The sequence below is a fragment of the Pseudonaja textilis genome, chromosome 5 (genome assembly GCF_049901715.1).
Source record: "Pseudonaja textilis isolate UNSWEBS1 chromosome 5, rPseTex1.2, whole genome shotgun sequence".
Lineage (NCBI taxonomy): Eukaryota > Metazoa > Chordata > Lepidosauria > Squamata > Elapidae > Pseudonaja > Pseudonaja textilis.
Window position 1 is genome coordinate 22,357,312 of NC_141994.1, and position 14,075 is coordinate 22,371,386.

The window sequence follows — 14,075 nt, forward strand, 5'->3', positions numbered from 1 at the left end:
CACAAGGACAGTTTTTTCCCAAAGGCCATCACTCTGCTAAACAAATAATTCCCTCAACACTGTCCAACTATTACAAAGTCTGTACTACTACTACTATTAATCTTCTCATCACTCCTTATCGCCCATCCCCTTCCACTTGTGCCCATATGACTGTAACTTTGTCGCTTGTATCCTTATGAATTGTATTGACTGTTTCCTAGTATGATTTAATTGCCTATTGCACCCTATGACTATTATTAAGTGTTGTATGTTATGATTCTTGACTCTTGACGAATGTCTCTTTTCTTTTATGTACACTGAGGGCATTTGCACCAAGACAAATTCCTTGTGTGCCCAATCACACTTGGCCAATAAAGAACTATATTATCTATTATCTATTTTTCCACCAAGTGTTTTAGACCTACCATATTGTTTCTTTCAGTTCAGAAAGAATTTCTAGAAATACAATATTTGGTTATAACTAGTTTTTTTTTTCTTAAAACACAAACCTAGTTTTGACAGATGCTTCCAAAACTAAGCATTGTTCTGTCAAGTCCATTTTCATAGCTAAAATCCTTGAAGATGGAAGCACCTTTTATTCATTTTGGGAGAAGAACATTTTTTAACATCACACCCTTATTTAACTGCCTTGGTTTGCCAGAGAGAAGAAATTAGAAGAGGTTGTTATCTTCACAGAATTATGAACAATTTAATTTGTTCATCATTTTTCAGCAGAGATATTTGCATCAAAACATTCCCTTACCCACTGTAGTTTTCGGATGCATAGACAGTGCTATGGGGAAGATGGGATCCAGAACATGTCTCTGGCAAACATTCAGAGTGAAGTAATGACCAAGAACGTCCGTGGTTGGTGGAGAATTCCAAACTAACACTGCCAACAAAAAAGAAAGACACAAAAGAGAACAATCTGATTTCTTATCTGGACTAAAATAGCAATAAATTGGTATTTGCACCAAGAATGCATGAAAGCTTTATAATCATGGCTTATTAAATAATAGATCTTGTCTGAGTATATTCATGAACTGGAATAGAGCTTGGTAACAAGGTCAGCCAATGAATAGGCATAGCAACTAAGTCAGCCAATGAGGACTGATTGGAAACTGAAACTAGAAGTAGCCTAGGCTTGGCTCTGCATTAAGCTCTGCAGCTCTGAAGCTATGTTAAGCTCTGAGTCTGTCTATTGAGAATGAAACTGCTTCTCTCCTCTGCTTGCCTGCTGAACTAAAGTGAAACTGATGTCTGTTTCAGAGCTCCTGAGTTGCTGTTCTGCTCATGTAACATGTCTGCTTCTCTTTGAGTTTGCTCCATGTTGGAGAAATCTACAACTGGTATTGTAAAATTTACTTTATATGTTTATAAAGAAGTTAAATGAAACCTCAGTCATCTGTGTTTGCTTTGCTGGCGCTGAATTTACTCTGAACAGATCTTCCAGATGCCGAAATATGAAGTTCCTGGGAGCACTGAAAAGCTGAACATTCAAGATGAACTATGAGGCACCAAAACACGAGTTGGCTACCCACGCCAGAAAGTGTTTGGCTGATGGGTATGTTTGACAATGCGTCTAAGCCTTACTTATGCTGCCGGCACATTTGATTAAATTCTACTCAACACTGAAAATCATTAAGGACTGATGAGAAGCCAGGACAAGAGAAATTGAGAGGAAAGGTTGGTGTCGTTCTGCCAACAATAGGTTCCTCAGATGACTTTGGGTAGGGGTGAGAAGGCTAAATGGGAGGTTAATTTGCTTATGAGAGGTTCTTGGTGGTCTTTGAGCTTGGCTGGTTTCTTGCAGATGTTTCATTACCAAACTAGGTAATATCATCACTGCTAGGAGGGAATGGGATTTGTGGAAAGGAGGGGGAGGGAGAAGGAGAAGGAGAAGGAGAAAAGGAGAAGAAGAAGGAGGAGGCGGAGGAGGAGGAGGAAGAGGAGGAGAAGGAGGACGAGGAGGAGGACTGTGAGGTCCTTGATGCTCTCTGAGCTTGGTGGTTTTCTTGCAGATGTTTCATTACCAAGCTAAGTAACATCATTAGTGTTAGAGAGGAGTGGGGTGTGTGGAGTGGAGAAGGAAGAGGAGAAGGATGAGGAGGACTGTGGGGTCCTTTGAACCTTGGTGCTAGTTTAGCTAGAAGGGAGTGGGGTATGTACTGAAACACCTGCAAGAAAACCACTGAGCTCAGAGACCACCAAGGACCTCTCATTTCAACGGGGATCTACAAATATTCTACTTTATCGGTAAGCTTTATATTGACTAGATTCAGCGTTAGAAGGTATGAAGGTTAAGTTGTGCATGGATGTCCCAGTCAACATAAGCATTTTTGGAAACTAAATGGGAAAGGCAGACATTGGCTAGAGGACATTGCGGAGAATGTAGTGAGATCTTGCCCACAGTTCCCACCAGTCAAAATTGAAGTCCCCATCTTTAAGGATGCTATTCATCCTCACAGGAGACCTGCTTCGAAGGGCCAGAAGGCCTTCACAGCATCTCTTCCCTGACCTCCCATGTCAATCATCTCGTGCCATCTCCTGTCCCGTAAAAGCGCGGGGCAGTCAAAGCAGAGTGGTAAACATATTGCCAGGAACCCTGATGAAGCTGTGGTTAGAATGCAGCATTGCAGACAGACTATGCCCACAGCCTGGAGTTTGATCCTGATGGGGATGAAGGTTGACTCAGTCCTCAGTTGGTAAAATGAGGACCCAGATTGTTGGGGGCAATACTCTGACTGTAAGCCGCTTAGAGAGGGCTGTAAAGCACCGTGAAGTGGTATATAAGTTTAAGTGCTATTGCTATCTAAGCTGTGGTGGTGCAGTGGTTAGAATGCAGTATTACAAGCAAACTCTGTCCACAGCCAGCAGTTTGATCCTGACCAGCTTAAAGTTGACTCAGCCTTCCATCCTTCTGAAGTCAGTAAAATGAGGACCCAGATTGTTGTAGCAACATAGTGACATTGTAAACTGCCCAGAGAGTACTATAAAGCACTGGGGAGAGACTTGGTGGTGTAGTGGTTAAAGTGCTGTACTGCAGGCCACTTCTGCTGACTATTGGCTGCCTGCAATTTGGCAGTTCAAATCCCACCAGGCTTAAGGTTGACTCAGCCTTCCATCCTTCCGAGGTGGGTAAAAAATGAGGACTCAGATTGTTGAGGGCAAGAGGCTTACTCTGTAAAACTGCTTAGAGGGCTGTAAAGCACTATAAAGCAGTATATAAGACTAAGTGCTATTGCTATCTAAGCCGTGGTAGTGCAGGGGTTAGAATGCAGTATTGCAGGCAAACTCTGCCCACAGCCAGCAGTTCAATCCTGACCGGCTCAAGATTGACTCTGCCTTCCATCCTTCCGAGGTGGGTAAAATGAAGACCCAGATTGTTGGGGGCAATGTGCTGACTCTGTAAACCGCTTAGAGAGGGGCTATAAAGCACTGTGAAGTAGTATATAAGTCTAAGGGCTATTGCTATTGCTACATACATGCTTGCCAAGAAAGTTGATGCTGCCTTTAGCCATCGCACAATTCCTGTCATTGGCAGTTCAAATCCCAAGGTTGACTCAGCCTTCCATCCTTCCGAGGTGGGTAAAATGAGGGATTTGGTGAGAGATCTTCACTTGATTAACTCTTGTTGGTGGGTGTTTTTTTTTGTTTTTGTTTTTCTTTTTGACGCAGAACAACACCTACTCTTGAATTTTTAAGAAAACTTTGCCGCCTCTCATTATTAAAAATGAAAGTCAGTTACACTCATTCGGATGAAGCATGAGCCTCATTATATTCTGGGAGCTGTCAAGTAATTGGGGAAGCATTAAACAGGAATTTACTCGCTTGAAAAATGTGCGTGTACCCTAACGTAAAGCGGCGCAATTTAATTCGAACGGCGCCCCCCCATTTAAAATTCCGCAGTTGATGCATTAAAACAAATTAATAATTCATTAGCTTGACACCAAATAAGCAGAAGATGGCTTACCCACCTCAGAATCATTTATCTAGATATGGCTTCTCTTGAAGAATGCCCTTTTTTGTGCCGTTATTTTATGCCTGGTATTTTAAATTTGCATTAAATAGCCTATGAGGTTTCCCTGGTTCCACCTGAGGTAAAAATTTATATGGGTACCCCAAGGACCATATTCACTTCTTCGTATATTTATGCCGGGTTTCCTACACATTCCCAGTCATGAAATGAGGGTGCTATTCAAAATAATGCTTTCACGGTACCTGCGCTGCCAAATTGTTTTTGAAATTCAGATGAGATGGGTCGAGAGTTAGCAACTCGTAAAAAAAGAAAAGAAAAGAAAAAGTGGATTTGAGGGAACAACAGCAACCAAAAAAAAAAAAAAAAACGTTTCAAAAGAGATCAAAGAGCTTCACTATCAAGCAGAAAATTATGCTGATCCATGTATCTTAAAAGAGAGTTTCATTTAAAAAAGAATTATTCATATTACAGCTTCTATTCAGCGCCATTTACTAAAAATGAAACAATTTAGGTCCCCATCCTGCAGTAATATCATGCTCAGCACCAGCAGAACAAATAAATATCTATATCAAGAAGGCCCTCATTTGCATATAAATGTACAGCAGAGTCGAAAGATTAGCGACAATGCATGGCAGGAATGATGAAAAAGGGGATTTTTTTCACCAGCCTCCTTTATCCCAAAGGATTTGGAATCACCGTTTCCAGAAGAGGTAGGGAACTAGCTTCTTGGAATCCCCTATTTCTGAAGACACCCGATAGACAAAGCCCTGGTTTAAACTTCTAAACTATTTCTTCCCCCTATTAATTTATTAGCTCGATACCCGTGCTTTGCTATGAAACTATGGGCTTAGTTTTTGGGGAGGAAAATAAGGGGGGAAAATTGTGCCTCTGCCTACCAGCAGCCATCGGTATTCATCTGGCTAGTGTCTTGTCAGTGTGGGAGAAAGTTGAGGGCTGTTTGGAAACTGAAACAGTATTTGCGGTGTGAGCAAGAAGGAGACAGCAAGGAGCCTGGGCGTGGCTTAGCTCAACTGTTCTGTACTAAAGCTGCTTGGTGCTGTGAAACTAAAACTGAAACTCCTCTGCTTGTGTTTTGCATTTGGAACAGATTTCTTTTCAGGTGGGGAGGGGGAGTAGAACTCCTTAGCATCAGAGCGGGTTAATAATAATAATATACAAAATACTAATGCTCTGATGGTCATTTTGAAAAATCCTTTCTTAGTGAGCATCTAGAGGCCAAGAGAAACATATGTGCCAAATTTCAAGTTTGTAGGTTTTACGGTTCTGGAGATTTTGTGAGCCTTCAACTCTCTCAGACACTGACAGGACGCTAGCCAGATGAATACCGATGGATTCTGGTAGGCAGAGGCAGAATTTTTCCTCTCTTATTTTCCTCCCAAAAAACTAAGCCAGGTCACATAGTTTCGTAGCGAAGCACGGTGATCAAGCTAGTTAGTTATACACACAGGGCTTTTGACGCACATTTTTTAAAAAAAGGCAAACTTCAAACAGTCACTGAATGAACTGCTGTAAGTTGAAGACTGCCTGCACAAATTAAAGAACCGATTATGTTTGCCAAATGCCACCTGGATTTGCTTTACCTGTTGCCTGGTTGATGGGTTCCACAGCCCAAGTTAATGGAAAACTGGATCATATGTGTAACAGTAGAAGGAAGGACTGGCAAGACATGGAAGTAATCGACAGCCCAGATATTCCTGTTCCGTCCCTGGTGGTTCTTCTGCTTGAGGCAGAATTTGGTTGCCGGAGTCTGAAGTTCTGGACTGATGACAACTGAGACCAAAGAGGGACTCTTAGATAGAAACAACAAAAATCGGATGGTTAATTTAAACAAGTTTCCAGGGTGTAGCAAAAGAATGACAAATGCAGAATATACCGAATAATTGAGTTGGAAGGGTCCTTGAAGGTCTTGTAGTCCAACTCCCTGCACAGGCAGGAGATCTATACTATTTCTAACCAAGCCTCACCTTCTGCCCAGACTCATCTTGAAAACCTCCAGTACAACATCTGGAGACAAGCTATTAGCTATTCTACTGATTGATTGTTTTCACTGTTAGGAAATTTCTCCTTGGTTTTAGGTTGCTTCTCTCCTTGATTCGTTTCCATCTCCTCCCCCTCCTCTTCCTCCCACTTCCTCCTCCTCCTCTTCTTCTCCTCCTCCTCCTTCCTCCTCCTCCTTCTCACCTTCACCCTCTTTCTTCTCCTTCCCCACTGCAGGATGAAGGCCCCTTCCTCATATTTCCAATCCATATGGCCCTGAGCCTATTGTCAATTGGCCCCACAATACTTGCTGATATCATTGATCCATCTTGTTTAAGGTCTCTTTTGTGGATGCTTAAACATTCAGAAGTATGTTAGGAAGCAATACACACAAGAATGTTTATATACTAAGCATATAAACTTACATATACTTATCTATAGGTAAACGTACTTATATACTAAATATATAAACATTGCTAAGTATTTGTTGGGTATTTGTGCTTTTTAGTGAAAAGGCATGCAAGAAATCTAGAACTACAGTTTTACCGAAATGTAAAATAAGATAATCCTGATTTATCCCACTCTGGTGTTAAATTATAGCTCCCAAAGGCATTGAGACATAGAATCTTTAGTTTAAATGTAGCTCCTTCAAACCCTAAGATCCTTATAAATTTAGCTCCTTCAAACCCCAAGACTCCTAGTTTAAATTGAGCTCCTTCAGACCCTAAGACCCTCAGTTTAATTGTATTGACTTCAAGCTCTAGGATCCCCCAGTTTAAATGTAAATGCAATTAATTTAATTTAATTTAAATTTATTTCCTTCAAACACACCCTCATGTGCTAATTTTTCTTTTCATGAACTGGGTCAGAATTTTTCTGTATCCCATCATCAACCTTTAAAAGTGACCCACAGTGTCTAAAAGAGTTTCAGAAAGTGGTGTTAACAGATATTTTTCTCTCTTTACAGCTCGGAATCAGTCTGTTGTAACCAATCTAATGCTCTTTTCGAATACTTACCCTGTGGGAAGCATAGGTCATTGCATCAAGGGTTATGTGATCTTTTCTTCCTTCAATTTTTGCGTATAATAAGACATCATTTTCATGAGCTTCTCCAGTGTCACAGCTTCCCCCTGAAATAAAATGCAAGATGCATTAACTTTCTTTCTACTTTAACAGTGACAATGACTGTTTTTTGGTTTATTAAGGTAATGTGGGCCAATATAGGGGAAATAATTCTAACTGAATATTCATATTTCTTTCATTCTAATACTAGTGGAACAATAATAGCAATAGCACTTAGACTTATATACTGGTTTATAGTGCTTTACAGCACCTTCTAAGTGGTTTACAGAGTCAGCCTCTTGCTCCCAACAACTTGGGTCCTCATTTTACCCACCTTGGAATGATGGAAGGCTGAGTCAACCTTGAGCCTGGTGAGATTTGAACTACCATATTGTAGGCAGCTGGCTGCAGCAAAAGTAGCTTGCAGTACTACACTCTAACCACTGCACTACAGGCTCCTAATAATAATATCCATAATACAATGGCTTGTATGTATGGTAAGTTTCTTACAATTTCCCTGGTGTTAAAAATGACCTATCTTCCTCTAATCATTCTTTACCTTAAGGTCTTATCTCTATCACAAGCGTATAGATTATAAAAAAAACTTAATAATAATATAATTGAAGAAACATATACCACTGTTCCTGGCCAGCGGCACCTACAGTCAAGGTAATGGGTTTTTGTTGTGTCATACAGATGAAAGCAAAATTGTGATTGAAACACCACCCCTTTTTCTATGTGTCACAATGTCACATCTATGTTGAAAATTGTATTACTTGCAGGATCATCCTGTAATGCGTGTTGTTGCTCTGGTTCCCACACTTTTCAAAGCTAAGACTGCCAAATCTTTTCACTTATTTGATATTTGCAGGAGGAAGACATTGTCCACTAATGTTAAATTTACATGTTGTCCTTTTGAAGTATATACTGAATTAATCCTCACTAATATATTTGGAAAGAGGGCAGAGAAGAGCAACAAAAAAGATTAAGGGGATAGAGGCTAAAACATATGAAGAACACTTACAGGAATTGGGTATGTCCAGTCCAATGAAAAGAAGGAGTAGGGGTGACAAGATAGCAATGTTCCCATATTTGAGGGGCTGCCCCAAAGAAGAGGGAGTCAAGCTATTCTCCAAAGCACCAAAAGGCAGGACAAGAAACAATGGATGGAAACTAATCAAGGAGAGAAACAACCTAGAACTAAGAAGAAATTTCCTGACAGTGAGAGCAATCAACCAACGGAATAGGTGGCCTTCAGAAGTTATGGGTAACCCATCATTGGAGGCTTTCAAAAAGAGATTGGACAACCATTAATCTGAAATGATATGGGTTCTCCTTCTTGAGTAGGGGGTTGGACTAGAAGACCTCTGAGATCCCTTCCAACTCTGTTATTCTATGTTCTATTTTCCTTCTGTCTTAGTCAAGATTTGAGTTTTCTGTAGTCTTGAAAGAAATAATGTAATATTATCTGGACATGTAGTAATATTATCTGGACATGTGGAAATATAGTAGTAAGGGATCAGAACTGATCTAACAATTAAAGTGATACCATAATTATATGCGGGGTGTAATGATATATCAATTTTGAACATTAAATTAAATTTAGATAATACAGAACCAGATTGTCTCATAATGAGCAAGCTCAAAGACTGAGAGTTGATAGATTTATTAAGTCAACCTTTGCAGTCTGATATGTTCTTCCAAGAATTCATTATCACCTATCTGAAACACCTATCTGAAATATGAAATTCACAAATTCTAATTTTGGAGGATTTAATTCAACAACATATTAACATCTTTAACTTCCTATCAAAGATCTGGTTCACCAAGTAATCATAGTTAAGGATTTCCAAGAACAAGAACAAATTATGTGCCCTAACATTCCTTTGAGGTTATTACTATGCCCTGGTGTAGTGTAAGAACAGTTAAACATCAATTGAAGAGTCCCAAGCTTGCAAATAATTTACTGCTCAATTAAGTTGTTAAATCAGAAGAGACCTACTTGGCATTTCTTAAAACGTGAGACCATATTTAAAATGTTTCAATTCTCTATTTCAAATTTCTCGTACATTATCCAAATTTATTTTGAAATTGCTGTTACATTATCAGTAGTAACGGAATGTTGGCTTAATCTTCATAAAAGCACACAGATTTACAGCAGTTGAATTATCAACAGCAGCAACAGATCTGGTAGGACTGTACAATTTCAGGCTACAAGTGGAAGGATCACATGTTTGAACGTGGCTTAAAAAAGGAAGTGTTATATGTAATTGTATCATTCATCTTGATAACGTCGTTCAATGCATGCTCAGAAGTTTTTTTTTCACATAGTAGAGATTTATATTTGCATTTTCTCATGGCATAAACTAATGCTAGTTGAACACTTGCATTTTAAACTCCAAATAAAATCGATTCTTTTTTTTTTTTAAAGCAACTTCTGAATATTCCACCAATTCATTTTCATACAACTGGTGTTTTTCAGTGAGGTTATCCAAGCTGTGCTGAGCTAACAGCTTTGCCTCAAGAGTTCAGAAGGTTGACAAAAGTGTCTTTCCTGTTTTCCATCAGGTGTGGCTCTCCTGGATACAAAACAAAAGTCTCTTTCCTGCTGCATTCTTGGTTCATCAAACGGGATTTGACAATTGAGACGGAAGATCAGAGAATTCCCTTCCAGTAAGAAACGGTGTTTTTGTATCTTGTTGACAGAAAAAACCCCAGTGTTACCAGGGAAAACAGATCCATTCTGTTTCCTTTCTCGTTCTTTCCATTTCACATTAATGGACGTAGTGTTGAAAGGATGAGTTTCCCTGTACAGTTTATCCTGATTTGTGGATGTTGCAGAATAATATTCAGGGAGGGAAGGAGAGGAAGGAACATTAGGGAAAACTGCTGCAAGGTATTGCCAAATTTAAACATGTTTGCTGATCTCAATCTTAGTTCCAATCATAGAAAGTTTCATGAAAAGTCACTAATGGCATATCCCAAAGGTGCTTTTTTTGTCAGGAGGCAACTGGACTTTCTGGGTTTTTCTCTGAAGACGTTTCGCTTCTCATCCAAGAAGCTTCTTCAGCTCTGATTGGATCTTGGGGAACAGAAGGATGACCAGACAGGGGGAATACTTTTACCTTTGACCCCACTTAGAGGAACAAGTTGGAGATCAACTCATTTGAACATACTCTCCTCCACTGTAGGAAAATATGAAATAGCGTGCACATAGCCACAGAAAGATTAATGGCGCGTACTCACCCATGCTGAAATAAAACCTCAGATTTCCATAACCTGTCATGTCCATATATGGAGTGCATAGTTTTCTCTCTCCTTCTCTGAGGAACACAGCGGATGAACCTGATTCCAAGGTCCCACATTCGGTGCCGATGACTGCTCCAGATATATCCCACCTAAAGACATCCAAGAGGCAAGGATCAGTTCATTTTTGGACTCAGTTCAAAAATACCAGATTTTTATTCTTTACATAAAGAATAAAATTTATTCTTTATTCTTTTTTAGTCTTAAAAACCGTGAGATGGGATATTATGAAGGAGCAGTGCGTACAAAATGAATTTGTCCTCTATTCAAGGGAGAGAATCCTTGATATTTGCACCACAATCACAAAAGGGTTAAATTGACGGGAACGCGTGATAAGGCAACAGAATAGTGAATGGTGAGCAGTTGTGGAATACGTAAAGCATTTGTATAATGCTTAAATACTCATAGCAACAGCACTTTGACTGATATACCGCTTCACAGTGCTTTACAGCCCTCTCTAAGCTGGTTTACAGAGTCAGCCTATTGTCACCCAACAATCAGGGTTCTCATTTTACCGGCCTTGGAAGGATGGAAGTCTGAGACAACCTTATAATACTATAAAGTAGTAGGACCGTTTTATAAAGCCTTGGTAAAACCACACTTGGAATATTGCATCCAGTTCTGATTATCACATTCTATAAAAGAACGTAGAAATTCTGGAAAGAGTGCAGAAAAGAGCAAGAAAGAGGATTAAGGGATGATTGGAGGCTAAAACATACGAAGAAGAGTTGCAGGAATTAGATATGTCTAGTCTAGTGAAAAGAAGGACTAGGGGAGACATGATAATAGGGTTCTAATATTTGAGGGGCTGCCACAAAGAAGAGCTACTCTCCAAAGCACCGGAGGGCAGGATAAGAAACAATGGATGGAAACTAAGCAAGGAAAGAGGCAACCTGGAATTAAACAGAAATTTCCTGACATGAGAACAGTTAACTAGTGGAACAACTTGCCTCCAGAAGTTGTGAATGCTCCAACACTGGAGGTTTTCAAGAAGAGACTTGTCAACCATTTGTCTGATCTCCTGCTTGAGCAGGGGGCTGGACTAGAAGACCTCACAAGGTCCCTTCCAACTCTGTCAATCTATTATATCAGTTCTCTGTTTAATCTTGCTCCAATTTCTTACACCTTGTTTATTACAGCGTTTTAAAGAACTTGCTTCTTTTATTTGGGGCATAAACGATACAAAGAGGTCTTAATCAAGAAAACATCTTTGGAATGCATAACTAAACGAGCTGCACTTTAAAGTACCTTTCTCTCTTCAGCAAACTCTCCATTCATAAAAGCATAGCTGCTGGGTGTGGTATATAATCTTAAATTTAGTTTTTTTTTTAAAAAAATGAAATCAGTTACAAATTTAAAAAAAATGCCTGGAACAAAATAATAAAAATTAAGAGTGGACAAGGAAACAAGTGCTTCTACAATAACAGAGAATAATTAAGGACTAAACAGTTCCAATGTTCTTTTATATATATATATAGTTTTATAAGCTTATCAAGATATAAAATACAAAAGGAAATGAAAAAAACTGGGAAGGGAAAGGTGGGGGGAGAGAAGTGTAACATAAAGAGGGGAAAGGAAGAAAAGCATTGACCTCCAACGTTCTCTTTAGTGCAGTAGAATAAAGTACGAGAATAGCTTCAACTTTTTAATTTTATGTAACGATAGCAATAGCACTTAGATTTATATACCACTCCAAAGCGCTTTACAGCCCTCTCTAAGCGGTTTACAGAGTCAGCCAATTTCCCCCAACAATCTGGGTCCTCATTTTACCCGCCTCGGAAGGACGGAAGGCTGAATCAACCTTGAGCCGGTCAGGATCGAACTGCTGGCAGTGAGCAGAATTAGCCTGCAGTACTGCATTCTAACCACTGTGCCACCATGGCGCTTTAACTTCATATGTACTAGACATTTAGAGAGCACCAAGGACCCCACTGAAGTGACTGGTGTGGATGGGAGAACTGAGATAATGTAAATAGCCAAGCATACAGCGTTCACATTTTTTAAAATATATTACAGAAATATCGCCGGTACGCTGTATTGTTTTTAAATATGTGAAGTACTGAACGGTGCATAAGGCTTAGTCTTGTGAACTTTCAGGTTTGCCCAAAGTTTTTGAGGCTAGTTAGAAAATGTACCACTTATTGAGCGTGGCGGTAAACTTGGGTATCATTTCACCATTTCAAATTGCAGAATGTATCTTAATGTTTATAAGTGATGGGACATCTGTTCCAATTAAACAGTTCTAATTGCCAGTCAACATTAGGCTAAATGGGTTTCCTGGGAAATAACCCAATAAAGCAACAATCCTGATTTCTGTTAGCCCATTTCAACACATTCCCTTTATGGAATCCATGCATACTAATAGAAACATTATAAACGTTTCTATTTAACCATCTCATCCTCTGCTGTCACCTTCTCCTCCTGCCTTCAAACACACACACACACACACCACTGGTATTTTGTTAATTCTGCTTCTTTGTCTCTTCCAAGTTTTATATCTTTTTAGGCAGTCCAGCATTTCCAGTGAGGCTTTTGACATGTTCTTTAAAGGTGGCCGTGATCCTTGACCTCCATTAAAGGAGTCAGAGAAAGGGGAAGAAATATAGGAAGCACCTGTCTGTCCTTCTCTCTGCTCCCTCCCTCCAAACAAACCAACTGGAAAGTATGGTTTGATAGTAAACAGAAGGAAAGAAAATTTTAGGAGCTCTTGTGTATTACAAAAGTGACAGCGTCCTTACTGTAGCCTGTTGGCCGCCAGCCTTTCCAGCAGCCGAATCAGAGGAGGAGGTAGTGTAGGAGTCAAGGCCAGCATTCAGGCAACCTGAGAGCTCCAAGGAGAAAGAGGGAATGAAGCTGGCAGAGAGAGAGAGAGACACAGATGTGGAGCCTGGGCCATCCGTCAGCCCTCAGATGGAGAGTCAACAGCCCCCAGGTCTGGAGGTGGCTGATGAGGAAGAGGAGGAACAGCTGGGTCCAGTGCCTGACACACAAATGCGCAGAAGGCAGAGGAGAGGAGAGCAGTGGAAATCTATGGGCCGGTCCTTGGGATGGAAGAGCCACCGCTGCTGGTGAAGCCCCACCCTAGTCCTGGGGATAAAAGGCAGGAGGCGGAAATGAATAGATGTCGCAGACAACTATTCATCTCCCTGCCGGACAGACTGGTTAGCCTGTGGTGAAAGAGAAACTTTTTGCTGTGGCTCCTAATAAAGGAATCATTGATTTAACTTCAGAGGGTTTGTTGTGTTTGGGGAGCTGGCTCAGAACAGTCCTGGGAGAAGATGTGTCCTAAATAATGCAGGAGGAAACTGTGTTCTGAAACAGGATGTTTCATTTTTATAGGTGGTGAAAAGAAAAAAACAACAACCAAATTGACGGGATATAGAGGTGAGGTCAGAATTTTCACCGATGGGAAACCGAACGCTTTGTAAAATCTGCAAGCGCTAAAGAGACGCCAAGCAAAATGATCAGCTTTGCATGAATTCAAATAAGCTGGGAGAAAATGAGAAATCATATCCAAATCAGCTTTGGAAAACAAACAACATCATGCAATGAATCTGTCCTGGAGCTTATCTGGAAGTGGTGTAAGACATGATAAAGGAACATTTGAAAATAATAGTGTGTGTTTGCTGGTCTTGCTTAATAAAGCTCCGGCAATTCCTAAAAAGATCCGACTGGGACACAGTTTAACCAAAGACAAGTATCAAAAATAAAGACTGTCGTCCCACAGGGATCAAATTTCTAATGGGACAAA

At 40.1% G+C, this 14,075-nt stretch overlaps 1 protein-coding gene across 6 annotated transcripts in view; it reads right to left on the reverse strand.

Moving 5' to 3' along the window:
- The window catches only part of RELN (reelin), a 357,738-nt gene that overhangs the window by 153,417 nt on the left and 190,246 nt on the right, over positions 1-14,075 (reverse strand). For all 6 annotated transcript variants that reach the window (XR_015743791.1, XM_087934256.1, XM_087934254.1 and 3 more), the window contains 4 exons: positions 10,265-10,416; positions 6,974-7,086; positions 5,560-5,768; positions 743-871 (listed from right to left, as the gene is read on the reverse strand). Coding sequence is in view for 5 of the 6 variants with exons in the window: in XM_087934256.1 (XP_087790382.1) it covers positions 743-871; positions 5,560-5,768; positions 6,974-7,086; positions 10,265-10,416 (603 nt within the window). In the remaining variant the exon portion in view is untranslated. The remainder of the gene's footprint in view (positions 1-742; positions 872-5,559; positions 5,769-6,973; positions 7,087-10,264; positions 10,417-14,075) is intronic.